Source organism: Chaetodon auriga, chromosome 5 (genome assembly GCF_051107435.1).
Source record: "Chaetodon auriga isolate fChaAug3 chromosome 5, fChaAug3.hap1, whole genome shotgun sequence".
Classification (NCBI taxonomy): Eukaryota; Metazoa; Chordata; class Actinopteri; order Chaetodontiformes; family Chaetodontidae; genus Chaetodon; species Chaetodon auriga.
This window is the reverse complement of record NC_135078.1, coordinates 11141347-11155781: the sequence shown is the minus strand read 5'-3', so window position 1 is coordinate 11155781 and position 14435 is coordinate 11141347. Positions and strand designations below refer to the sequence as shown.

General features: G+C 41.1%; 1 protein-coding gene across 1 annotated transcript in view; it reads left to right on the top strand.

The window, feature by feature from the left end:
- The first annotated feature begins 1061 nt into the window (after positions 1–1061).
- The window catches only part of dapk1 (death-associated protein kinase 1), a 69161-nt gene continuing 55787 nt past the window's right edge, over positions 1062–14435 (top strand). Inside the window, exons 1-2 of the mRNA XM_076730028.1 lie at positions 1062–1218; positions 1899–2103. Of these exons, the coding sequence (XP_076586143.1) occupies positions 2000–2103 (104 nt within the window). The 5' untranslated portion in view covers positions 1062–1218; positions 1899–1999. The remainder of the gene's footprint in view (positions 1219–1898; positions 2104–14435) is intronic.

The window sequence follows — 14435 nt, the reverse complement described above, 5'->3', positions numbered from 1 at the left end:
CTCTAAAAGCAAAAAAAAGCTATGAAGGCATGCCTCCTTCAAAGAAATGTCATGAACAAAATGATCAGATAAGTTGTGTTTATGTAGATATCTTGTCATTTTATTAACGCTGTAATCTATATATGTTTTATCCAGCTCATAATGCAATATATCTTTCCTGCTTTTAGTCCAAATTTTCCTTTACTCTCTGCAGTGAAATATTACTATTTCTACAAAGGTCTATAAACAGTCATATCATCACGATCACAACAGAAATTATCTCCATGAACTAAAATATAATTATGCAATATAAAGATGTGACAAATGTTTGTGTGATTCTTTGATTTGGGGTGGTGGGAATGAATATATCATATAACTGGGATTTGATGTGCTGAGTGTACAAAGTTAGTCAAGCATGTGCATTCACTGGGCAATATACAGTAAAGATCAGCCTCAATTCTTTCACATTCAAGAAACCAGAAAAGTGCAGAGAAACAATAAAAAAAACATGGCAATATCATGAACTATTTCCTTTGCCAGGTGTGTATCACAAGTTTGTGATCATCTCAAAATTCATGAAGCAATAATTTCCCTTTTAATACATTGATATAGCACATTTGCTGTAACGTTAAAATTCATTGTAAAAGTGAACAAATTCATTTTTCATTAATTTTTTTTTTTTTTGACAGTTTTGCTTTGTGGATATAATCTTTCCCAAAATAAAAAAAATTATCTGCTCAGCTGTGATCAAGGTAAAAGTGAAAGCTTTGCTGCCCTCGTGCGAGCGAAACAGCTCCTCCATTAGAGCATACAGCGATGCTGCATTTAAGTCACGTAAAAATACAGTAATTGCGGCTTCCACGTCGAAAACGACTGTTTTGCAGACATTTCTGCAGGCCACTAAATTCCGGTTTCTTTGCGTTTTGATATCAAAGAACACAACTATTCTCTCGATTTTTCTTCCATGACTGTCGGGTGTTAGCATTGTTCGTATACCGTAAAACGTTTTGTGTCCAAGCCGCGTCCTCTAGCGAACTCGAGTCGCTCCGACGTTTATTGCTAAAATTTCCTACAGACACCGAACATAGCACCAGGACCAGACTGCCTTACATTGTTAACGTTGATTTCTCCCGTTTAAGCCAGCATTTTGTCTTCCGTGAGCCAAACTGGAGTCACAGGCTCCCACAAAACGCATGAAATCTCGGCTACATTTGTCAGCGGGACACACAGCGGCAAACTGTAAGATACTTTACAGTGAATTCATACAATTTGTGTCAGTTTTAGGGTCAGGAAACATACTAGCTAACGTTAATGTTGACGATTGTGAATATTTCATACTGCAGAGGAATATACTGGGGCGAGTCATGGTTTTCATTTATGGAAAACTGTTTGGCTTTTTTAATTAGGTTTTTGGGGTTGTGACTTTTTAGTACACAGTTAAAACTGAGTAAAACACCTGTCCGGGTCTCCTCCGGGCATTATTTAAAGAAGACAGGCTAACGATATGACTACTCAGCAGTCATTTTTCTTGCTGGACTGAAAGGAGGAGGAGGAGGCTAGCGTGTTTCCCATGGCTACACCAAGCTTTCACGAGGGGTTATTTGCATTCCGAGCCAGCCGGCGGTGACATAGTTATGTTATATTACTATTATCTTAAAAACTGGCAGCTGTTATAGCCCAATAATTGAAACGAGTGGCCGGGAAAATAGTAGCGACAGTGGGGACTGGGAGGAAAGATCAGCTCCAGCAGTCGTGACGTCGCCCTGGAGGTGCAGGTTCACTGCTCAGTCAGTTTGGTCTCCTTTTGTTGACTGAACGCCCACCTTTCCCCTCAACAACTGCAGTCAGGTATCAAAGTAGAGGTCTGATGTTTTTTTTTTTTGCTTTTTTTTGCAATCTTTTTTCACATGGTTTGGAAGATCTAACATGAGGAGGATCGCTGACTGTAACCCTGCCCAGACCGGAGGCTGCTGGTAGGGATGGTGCCGCTGTGAAGAGCCGGTGTGCCGTTTCGGAGGACATGCCTGTGGTCGGGGGGAAAGGGAGGAAGTGCCTGGACAACATGACTGTTTTCAACCAGGAAAATGTTGAGGAATTTTATGAAATAGGAGACGAGTTGGGGAGGTAAGTTTTCTGAGATCTGTCCTCATTCGCAGTGCGTATGAACTTCCCCTTTTCATGGTAGAGTTGTGAGAAGGAGGGTAGGGATATACCTTATCTTTATTTCTAAATGTAGATGATCTTTATATTTAGCTACAGCATTTAACCCATCTATACTAAGTATTCATTTAATAGTCCTAAATACATATGTTTTCATGCCATGCTGCTCCCACAGCTCTGCATACAGATGGGTTCAGTCCATAAACACATATACTAATGCATGCTCTTTTTCAAGCACGCATGCATGTATGCGCACACACACTGCCTGTGAGCAGTCTGCAGGACATGCATCCCCCCACTGTGAGTGCGTCTGATTAATGCAGTCCATAATGTATCATTGTCAGTGATGAAGAGGTAAGCGTCTGTTACTGTGGCTGCCTCTTCCTGGAGATTTGTTGCAGGAGGTGGCTGACGATATCATTACAGGGAGAGGATTTACATTGTGGCACAGCCTGGTTTCAATTCATCCAGACTGTGTTTGGTCAAAGGTGAACGCTTGACAGTGATGATTAAGAGGCTGAATTTGATAAGGCAGGGTAGTTTCTTGAAAGTGTAAATGACAGAGCAGGGTGGTCACATTTAGGCTGAAGGCTAAGCGATATCCTTGATTTGCTGTGCCGCCCTTTTGAATATGAAAACCACAGTGTAAGATACAGTCTAACTTTACTGCTGCATAGACCAAAAAAACACATTTCCACAACAGTAAAGGTAGAAATAACAGAAGCAAGGGTGCATGTATCCCCGCAGTGGATCGCAGACACCTTCTCAGATGACTGTCAGAAACATGGAAATGGAGTCCTGGTTATCAAAGCGGCACATGTACGCTGTGTTGGTAATAATCAACCAGTTGTTTTCTGCTGTCCAGGGCCTGTCTGGTAACACACTTCTCCTTTTAGCGCTCACCTTTCAGCACTGTGGGGGAGAGCTGAAGTTGCTCTTGCTTTTTCACTATGCTGCTTTGGTAATAGAGACGATTGGGGAGCTTTGTGTAATGGGATTGAATTTCTGGCTGGAGGTAAAGAGACGGCTATGTGAGCGCAGTAGTCTCATTTGGTCGTCGGTCCAACACAAGGATCCATTCTCTATTGTCGTTTGATTAGGAGAGTAAAGATTTTGCATTGGACTGTCTGCCATCATAGTGTGATAAACAGGAATTCTTCAACACTCAGTGCTGCTTTATTGTTAATGTTTGTCTTTCTTTTAAAAACATCTCAGTTATCTCGTAAAGGCATCCATGGAAGCTAGTATTTTGTGTGCCCCAGTGGAGAAAAGCCCAGATAGAGTATTGCACAAGTCTGTTTTTAGAAGGATTTTATTCTGTATGAGACAGAAGAATTGTGTATGACTTGAGGGGAGCTCAAGGCTACTGCATAATGTGAAAAAATAAATATAGCCCACTTTATGGTAGCCTGGTTAATCTACAAAACTCCATAGATACAAGTACAGTTGATCTTCATCATTAGCCTACTTTTGGAACTAACTCTATAATATCTACTCATGAACAGAAATTAATAATCTGTCTGTGGAGACATGTTTTGCATGGGCTAAAAAAGGAACGCCGCTTGTCTACAGCTTTTTTATTTTTGTTTAGTTTTTATCCTGTATTATTCATGTATATTCTATGCCAATGCTTTTGCCTATTTTTTAGTACTAGCTGTAACAACTGAATTTCCCTGATGTGGGATCAATAAAATTTTATCTTCTCTTAGAACTAGACTCATGCAAGGACCACTCATACAAACACATTTTTCACAAGTTGTGATCACAGAAGTTTATCAGTCTATTAATGTTATAAAAATTGTGTCGGGTCTCCTTATGCCTCTGCAGACACTGCATATTTTGTTGAGTCACAAACACTTAACATTCATCAAGTTGAAATAAGAAATGAAATGAAATGAATGAAATGTATGGCAGTTTTGTGCATCTCAGACAGTTTGCTGAATCTGACGAGGAACACTCGTACCTGCAAGCCTGACAGAAAAAGAAGTTAAGGACAAGAATGTGAAAATGTTCTTGTATGAGACCGAGCGATGATGAATGTCATGCTGTGTTTCCAAATCTTTTTTCGAGTACAGTATGTTTTCACATGTTTTAACTTGGATGAGCCAGAGTTATCTTGTGATGAAAACTGGTGGGTCTGCTTATTCATCAGCTAGATTACATCAGCATGACCTGCACTGTAGTGCTTTGCTTGCTTAAAGACAGAGAGGCTTTTGATGTGACTGTATCCCAGGCCCAGCTCTGGCTGACATTGGAACGAGGACCATTGGGTTTGGCAAACTGGGAAAATGGGAAATAACCCAAGCAGGAACTTTATCCTTTAACTAACACTGACACTGTCTGCTTTGGTGTGCATGCATTGAAGACCCAAAGGCTGGTGGAACCAGGCATCTAACCTGCATTAATATCTAGCCACAGTGAGCATGCAGGCAGTATAATGAGGAGGAGAGTGTGGAAGAAGCAGTGCAGCTGCAGAATTCGGTACAGTACAGCCAGATGAGATGTGTAGTGCTCATTTTAGGGTGTGGTGTGCAGTATAATCCTGTCTTAAAAGTATGTTTCGAGCCACTGGAATCACCTGTCTTTCAAGTCTTCACCCTCCAGAATAATTTTTCTCTTCAGACTTGATTTATTCATTGTGTGTACTGTATATGTGCGATAACTAGCCAGCTAGCTGGCAACTCTGAGAACTTGGAGAACTGGAATTATCAGAGGTGCAAAATGAACTATCAGTCAGAGAAATGCTGGTTAGCTTTTGAGCCTCCAGGCGATGTCTCAAGTTGTTACTGGCAGAGGTGCACTGAAGAAAGTGTGATAATCCCAGGTAAATGCATCAGTGGTCAAGTTCTCCCTTTTGAACTGTGTCCAAAAAATGGCCAGTTAGTCTGTATCCTGGCCGTGTTTTAAAGGGCTCCTGATAGAAATTGTCACTGCTGGTGGTCACCTCCAAACCATTTCCTCTAATAAGTCTGGCACTGGCCACATCTGTGCTCAGTTGATCTCTCTAATTGCCTCACACATTGCCAGAAATTTGTCACTTCGTGTCTGAGATCAGCAGGGAATTACTGAAGACATTACGGCTACTGGCATCTCAAAGGATCTCTAATACCTCCTCAAAGTGATGGTGAAGGGAAGGGAGAAGTATCATTGAAGTGTTTAACAGCATAAGGGTTTCATCATGGTGAATGAATTGATGAGGAAAATAGTCATTAGTTGCATCTCTAATATGTCTTTTATAACCAATTTCATGGCAAAGAAAAGTATTCAGTTTACCTGAGAATTTTTTTATGCCATGAGGGCTTTTAAAACATCTTTTAAGCCATAGTTTGACAGAAAAGCTCTAAACTGAAAGCCATACTTAATTAGAGTCTTTTGTGGCCCAGCAACTCTCAGGTGACTCTGCACTGTTGTTTGGGGGTGGGCGAAATCTGGGACACTGTACAGCCTTTAATCAGGAGTATTTTTCCATAGCTGTTATCAGAAGAGAAACCCCATCACGTCAGCTGTAGACGACACTCCTGACTGATGTCAGATCTTTCGCATGAGGCCAGTATCAGTCAGAATGTTAGCAAACCATAACATTGGTCATACCATAACATGCAATAATTTAGGATTACCTCACCTTGCTTCTTCTTCAGCAAAATTGAGCAGCATCCAAGTCTGCATGAAGAAACAGGAGTAGAATTACTGTTTGTGCCATGTGAGTTGAGTTGAGTTTCTTTTTGTTGTTGTTGTTTTTTTGCTCCAGTTTCCATGTTGTCATTTGTTTGGAGACTCACTGACTCAGCCGCTTTCTGGCTGACTCGGGGAGAGAAAGATGAACTAAGACATTAGCTGACTGTGGAAAGCATTTTGTGTGCCTTTCATCTAGCACACACACTTTTACACTGCATATTTTTGCAGAGCTCTGCCTCTATCATTAGTGTGCTTTAATTGACCGCTGTGTGGCTCTCTACCAATTGGCCCTTCTTTTGTGTCTATGGTGTGTGTGTGTCTGTGTGTCTGTCTATGTGTGTGAGTGGGGGGGGTGTGTGTGTTGCCATTCACAGAGGAGGAGGAGTTGGTGTATTTCAGTAAGGATTTTGAAATGCAAATGAATGTAAAAAAGCATTAAACTGGGACTGTATTTGGGTTATTCCTCAGTAAAATCCACCCCAACGACAAAATTCTATGAATACAAAATAGGATTATATGCAAGACACTGATGTGGGCTCCCATATTAAGTGTTGATATAATTTAGAATTTCTTTTTCCTCTCAAGAAACTGCTGGTCTTTATGCGGACTATTAAAAATAAATCTACTGAATATTCACTACAGCAAACTGTGACATCCTTTCTTTGAACACACCAGTACCAGCTAATGCCATGCGAACACTCTGCGCAGACTGTGCCCCAGCTACTGACCTAGATTTACCCCCTACCCCGGGTTACTGGGTGGAGGGGCAGTCTGGGTGGCAGGAGTGGCCTTGATGAGGCCCACCACTCACTCTCCCACCCTAACCCACCCCCCCTCGACCTCAGGGAGCAGCAGCGCTGTCACATTAATGCAGTGTTGCCATTTTTTGAGTTCTGAGTCTGAGGATTTGGCTTTGAGTGGATTACTTTCAGGTTACTCTGTCGCTTGTTAATAAAATGTTATAATAACCAACATATCTGCCCAATGTTTATTATTGGCATCAGATGTGGGGAGGTCAAGAGGTGAAAACTGAGAATTTATACTGCGGAAGGATGTCATTGATAAAAAGACATGTTTCTTTGGTGCCCACCTTTTTGTATTTACATTTTAGTCATTTAGCTAACGCACTAATTTACTACACCGAGTACACTGAGTGCAGGAGCACACTCAGCTTCAGTCTGTATTGCCAACATGATCTAGCTGTAGTAAGGAGTGTATGTGTCAGAGAGACATGATGATATTCCTGTGACTTAGAGATCATCATGCTAGAGAGAAGTGCCAGAAAAAGAAAAGTCAGAAAAGAGCTGAGACCAGCGTGCAGTTTGTTTTCATTGAAAATGAGTGGAGAAGCAGATTATTGTGTAGCTTTCCTGGCAGACGGTATTCCTGCAGGGTTGAGGTTTGAAGTCAGATTTTCTTCCGTATTTTGCTCTCTGTATATATCTCGAAGGCCAGCCTGTCCATCTTTGCCTGGATGGATTAAGCCTTGTGATCATTCCAGTCAGACGTCTTCAAATTGCGGTCGGCTTCGGAGTCAAACTGAAATCTGACTCATTTGGGATGTCCTCGAGGAGCATAATGAGTTATTTTCAATTAATCTCTGCAGTCAATGGAGGATAGTTGGATCCCTGCCAACTGTGTTAGCGGGGGAATGGCAGGGGTGTTATGCTCTATGTGTGTGTATTGGGGTGGAGGGGGAAGTGCCATCCTGTGTGGTCAATTAGGAGATCTGCAGGCAGCCGAGTGTGGAAACGGTGGGGCTATAATCATTGGGGAAAGACAACTTTCCCCTTTCCTCTCTTTCATCCTCCTTGTATTACTTTGGCACTCTTGCTAATACCCTGTCACAAGATCTTCTTCCCGGCAATTAACACCAACGAGTCTGATGACTGTATAAGTAAACTGATGCTACTATACATTAACATGGAGTGTGTTAGTCCACTGATAGTACAGAACAGCCCATAATAGTTGAAAGTGGTCAGATAATTGATCAGTAAAAGACAGTGAGAAATTTATTCCATCTGAAAGGGGTATTTATTATTAGATTATTATTTTTATTATATATTACGTTCAAAAGATGTGAGTTCGTTATGTAACACTCCTTTTGATGTATTCTTTTTTGGAATATCTATTCTCTTATCGCACATGCTCACCCACTTAAGTCAGAATCATATCCCTGAGAAGACCCAGTGCTCCACTACATTTACTGAAAGCGCTGGTCATCTGTCAACAGTGTTAGGCTTGCAGGCAAATTCTCCTGTCAGTGAGTCCATGCAGGGAGTCAAGACATGAAGACGTGCAGCTTTCACACCAACAGCTGAATATACTCCAACACTTCCTCCTGCTGTCCCACGTCATGCTTTGTTTGCCATGTCTTTGTTTGATTATTAACAACAGCACGAACCAGGAAGGAATGCCGAAACATTTTCCTCACATCCGACTTGCGTTCATTTTGACACACTGACCATTTCTTTGTTAGAGGTTTTGAGCACCATTTTTTTCATGTGTCCCCATCTTAACGCTCAACAAAGCCTGTTGCTGCCTCTTCACTCTCTGACGGATGAAATGTTCTTATGTGTGGGTTTATTTGCACCCAAGATAATTTGAAGCATGATCCAAATATCATCAGCCCCCAAGAGGGATTGTTGAAAAGTGTTCTGAAGGTTTAAAGTATGGCTATTTTGAACATTGATATATTAACTAAACCTCAGTCTGGCTCAAGCTTGCCAGACTGGAGCAGTGCAGACTGAATGACTGATTTTGCAGGCTGCCTGGTGGTTTTAAAAAAAAAAAAAAACTACAGCAGAGCAAAAGCCTGAGTTTTTAATCTTGAGCTTATTTAAGTGACGGGATCTGCACTGAGCATTTGGTTTTTTCCGAGCCTCAGAAAAGGTATATTCAAATTGGGATTAGTGCTCTAATTTTAATTGCTATGTGTAACCTTTGCACATAGTCATGTGGTTAGCTGCTGAGATGTTTCTCTGAGAGCCTCACTGCTCATTCAGGTGATAAGCTATGTTCTTTGTATTCCCTGTCTTTGTTTGGCACAAGTTTCCAACTTCCCTAACAGTAGTTTGGTGCTGTCTCATCCACTTAATGGCCAAACAAGGCTGTAAGTGGCCAGTAGTCCAACTTTCGATAAAACGTTGTTACTGATATGAAAACAAAAGCATGTGGTGTGTTCAGCCAACTCAGCCAACCTTGGAACCTATTTACCAACTTATCTACACAACATTAAAGGTTTGTTATTTTATTATCAAGGAGTTTATTATCAAGTTGCCATCCCCATTGGTGTTAATATTGTTTAAATTAGCCAGCCCCACCCTGCTTAAAGATGTGCTTATCAGATCAGCCCTGTCTTTTAAATGAGGGGGAAGTAGATGAGTACATTGCCTATTAGTTCCTAAGCTTTAAGGCCCCAGACGTGGTCCATGCAAGTGCATGAATGCAAATGAACAATGTCTGGCAGCAGACACAAACATGTCATCTCAGGATCCGGTGGAGGTAGCAAACCTCAGTCTTCAAGGGGGGGAAATAAAGCTAACCAGAGCAATTACATGACCACAGTATTATGTTTTCAGCTCCTTTCCTGTCTGAGTGAAGAGACACTTAGGTGTCATAAACATACCCAAGCATACAGACATGTTCAGCTAGAGCTTTATCAAACTGGTCAGCCATGGTCGTTTTGAGCTCAACTGAAGTGAACCACATTTCATGCTATAGCGCCCCTAGCTGCAATGCTGCAGCTTGCATTTGTGCTAAGTTATTTCAGGTATCACACTGCAGTCCACAGTGATGTATGAAATCCATCTTGCGTAGCTCCAAGTCTGCTTGTGTGGAGCATGTTTGGGGCTTTTGGTTTCAGTAGTGGTGCTGCTTAAATGTCAATAACACTCTTTTATCATGCCTTACATAAACAGAAATACAAATTGAATCAAGGGATATTGCAAAAATTTTAAACCAGTCTTTCTGGTCCTGTTAGTCCACACACAGTTTGATGCCAAATATTTTCTGTTGCTTGTTTCTAGGTGGATCATTGTTGTCATTCTGAGTTGCCTTGGCAGTGTTCATACTCACTGTCTGTAATGTTTGGTTTCCTTGAATGTGCTTTCCGTGGATCAGCCTTTTGTGTCGTCTGGGATGTGTTTCTGCTTTGATATCATCAAAAGAAAGGGCAGTGGCTTTCAAACTCTGTTCAGCCTTAATTAATGGCAACAAGGTCAGACTGGAGGAGAGAAAATTCAGCTCTGTTAATCTCACAGTCATTACCACAAATCATAAAGTGCAGTATTTGAATGTCTTTGAATGTATATGACTTGTCATTTTATAGATTGTCTCATTACAACAGGGTCACATCAGCACATACAGTAGCGTCTTTGTGAAACCAACAATCCCTGAGTCATGACAGAGTTAACCACCTTGAAACCTGCTGAATGTCAGTTTCACCAGGCATATAGGGGCCCTGTTTTAAAGAGCAAGCACAAAATAAAACAGGAGACGATAGATGGACCAGCTGAAGCACCAGCAGCCCCCCTCCTCACCTCCTGCCACCATCTCCTTGGTTGTCAGAACAACGGTCTTGCACTTCTCTCAATTTGTATGCACAGCCTGATATCAAGCTGGTTTCTGTATTTGCCTCTGTCTTTCTTAGCCCTTCTGTTAAGCTAATTGAGCACAGAAGTATTTACAGAAGACAGTTCTACCAAAACTTTCCCTGTTCTGTGGGCTATCTGAGATGCGTTCCGATTCGATGCAAAGGACTGTGTTGTCGCTGTGGTTTGTCTTGTGCAATTCAGAGGAACCAACATGTGTCCTTAACATTATTAGCTGGTTTAAATTAAAAGATTAAAATTGAGGTTTGGTGTTGTAATACAGTTTTGTGGTACTGCCCAAAATGCGTCCTGTCTAATATCAAAAGCTGCCATTAAATGTGTGGTGAAATTTAGAATCTTGTTTATGTATATTTTGATCAGATGGTTTTGCCAGTTTTTGATTTTTAGCCACACTAGCAGCAGCATTGTCAATCGGTTGGTTCACCACTTTGGTTGTTGAAATAGCTTAACAACTGTTTGATGGATTTGCCTTGAAAATTTGTATCTACTTTACCATTGGATTGAACTATTGGATTGCTCTGACATTTGGTACAAACAGTCATGTCCACCACAGGATGAATTCTAATAACCTTTGTGCTTGTCTGGCTTTTCCATTTGCGCCATCATCAGGCCAATTAAATTAGTCCGCTACTTTGGTTTATGTCCAAATACCTGCAAGACTAATGCCATTCCCATCAGCCTCAAATGTACTTTGCGTTAAGTGCGAGTCAACGAAACACTTAACGGAAATGGTAAACATAGTAAATACCTTTTAAACATCAGCATGTTAACGTTGTTATTATGAGCTTGTTAGCATTCTGGTGTTAGCATTTAGCTCATAGCTCTGCTGTACAGAAAGAATAGTCTCACAGAGCTGCTTGTTTGGCTCTTAGTCTTTTACTCTTTGTTTTATATTTAGGCAAAGTTGCTCGTGTTTAGACAACATTTAACATTTGAGACCTTTGGTTCCTTTAGTTAAAAGAAACGCATTCTCAAAATTCTTAAATTCAGGGGTCAAAAAGAGTATCATTTTGCTATTAGTAGGGAAACATAAGCGTCATATGGGCAGTAGTTTTTGAAAAATGTCAAACAAAACCCAGCTCAAACAAGAATAGTATTGACCTGGCCAGTTGGTATGAGAAAAGGTGACTAAATTATTTTACGCCATGACTTCATTATCAGCAGTGTGTGAAATCTGCTGTGATGTATGCCTCACTGTAACCCTAACCCTCCGTCTGAAAGGATTCTAATCAGTCCTGCATGGCAGTTGTTGGATTTACAGAATATTTGCTTAAATTATGAACCATTGTAACCCTTAGAATCAGCAAGGAGGATAACTGAGAGCTTCACAGTTCATCCACTCATTCCATTGTTTCACGTTTAATGTTTATCAGGCTTTCCTAATTAGCTCTGCATGATTAGTTGATTCTCAAGGACCACTGTTAGAGGAGGTGGCACAGTTATGACCATTGTTCATGACATTTGTCCGGATCATTTGTTCTAAAACTAGCACAGAGATCATTAGAGGGTACAAGGGTGATCATCTTCATATCCATATACTGGGAAGAATGTCTGTTTTAATCCACATCTGTACCTCTGTAGTGACTGATATCAAGTCAAATCTCTGGGATCATTATAACAGAGTTCTAGAGCTTGAGGAGTCAGTTCAGGAGCTCTTAGCAGTGAAAATGTTGGGAACCATGGTGGCTGTAGATCATAACAACTCTGAAGATGGTAAAGGAAACCTTTCACCTCTCTTTACCTCTAAGCACAATGTATCCATTGTTGGTGCTCCCTTAAAACCTTGGAGCTGGGGCGGTGAATGACATTCCTCTGACATGTTGAATGGCTTTTCACTGTGGCTACTAGACAAGGGCAAACACTGCCTGCTACTCATTTAGCTTTCTGTCAGTAATATGTCTGTCAGCACTGTCGCTTATAGTGTTTGAAACTGCAACTGCGACTCCTCCCTCCTGACTTCACATTTTGCTCTTAGACCATAAAAAAGTCTGTATACATCTGTACAGAGAGCTCAAGTCACAGCTGCTGGATGTCTTAAAATAACATTTAGGTTTCAAATTAATGACTTTTAATCTTTATCTTTCAAATATTTGGAGTATTCATTATAGAAATTGCTGTTGTTTTTATGATAGGGATGCGCAGATACTACTTTTTGTCAGACCAAGTACAATACTTACATTTGGGTACTTCTTGATATCAAATACCAATGAGAGCATGTAATAATACCTTTGCAATTCTAACATGCTCAGCACACAGATACACACACACACACACACACACACACACACACATTTTACGTAAGATCAAGTACAGTTGCAATGCAGTAGAGTGGGTTTTTTCCATGTCAGCAAAGCGTCTCTTGACAGCCACATCTGTTTCTTTGACTAAAAGTCTCTGAAGCACAGTCATAACAGGAATTCCATCTGATGCCAAAACATCAGAGCAGCTCACTTTTCTGGTTAATTCCTCAAATGGAGTCAGAACAGATAGACTGTTCCTGAAGTGTCCACTGGTGAGTGGTGAGATAGTCGAGGAGCTCAAATCCGGACCCAAATATTCCCAGAGCCTGCTTCTGCTCGATGAGAGACTGTTTGCTAATTCAGTTTCTGTGATGTGCTGATGGCTGGGAATTTCATACCTGGCCTCCAGTGCACTCAGAAGAAGACATAATCACCTATAATCAGCAGCAGACAATGGCTGGTCATCGAGAGCAATGTGCTGGATAAGAGCTTCTGTTATTTTTACCACCCATGGGTTGTCTTTTGACATTTTCTCTTGCTTCTCCAGCATTTGCTGAAAGTTTGCTGTTTCCTGCTGCTAACATTAGGAAACTCCTTGAAGTCCAACATCATTAAATCTTTCTGGTCAGTATGTGGTGTGTTTAGCTATCTCACCCAACTAGGGCTACAACCAAACAATAGTGAGAAATATTCATCAGAGTTGTCCGTGATGTCTTCACATTGCTTGTTTTACCCGACTAACACTCAAAAAGCCAAAGATATTAAATTTGTTTATTAAGAAAGGCAATACAACCCTCAGCAAATATTCACATTTGAGAGGGTGGGCCCAATTAAATATTGCTGAAGAAATGGCTGAAACCATTAATGGATTATCACAATAGTTGCAGAGAAATTGTCTGCCAGATGATTGGCTGCTTTGTTTCTATGATGTTCTTTGTGTGTTGCCTGTCAACACTCTTGATTTTTCATACTGTAGAAATATATGGTGGTTTAAGCGAAACTGAGGTCTCCCAGGATAGTTCAAACACAGTTTAGCCAACTAGAAACTAGTAATGTCCGTGGACATGGCATTAGTAATATTAGATGATTTGAATGAACTCAAAAAAACAAAAAACTCCTACAGGACATCCTGGAAAAATCTATATCTGTAAACAAACACTCTCACACATACTGTTCTGCTGCCACCCAGGATTATCTACCACACTCTTCCTTCCTCCAACCAGTGCTGGTTCCTCTTCTCAGTCTCTGAATCCTGTTGCTGTGGTTACCCCTCCGCTATACACAATGGCATGGTGGTTGCATAATGTTTTTTTGCCGGTGCAGTTTGTGGCCCACACTACAGCTGAGTGGGCAGGGAGCACTCCAAGCCGCCCTCCCACACTTCGCTACATGCTAATGAAAAGCTTGGCCTCACCAGGGAGTTTTCACACTGAATCATATTGGACGGCAGAGAACCTCAGAGCCTGTGGTTGCTGCCCTGCTGCAAAGGCAAAGTCCTTTTGACTTCTCTGTCACTGGTTGAACTGCACAGGAGTGGCAGTAAAATTGATAGTGTTGTCTGAACTTAGCAAGACTCAAAACTGACCAAACAGTCTTTCCAACAGTGTAGCAATTGTTTGAGTGACATGTCTCCCATGACAGTATGCAAAGAGACATTGCGTATGCTTTATTTTTGTCTGGCTCACTGTTACCTTGTGGGATTTTCAGTGTCAACTTGTAAGGACAAATATCTGTAATAGCAGGACCAGTGTCAAAATAATGATTCATA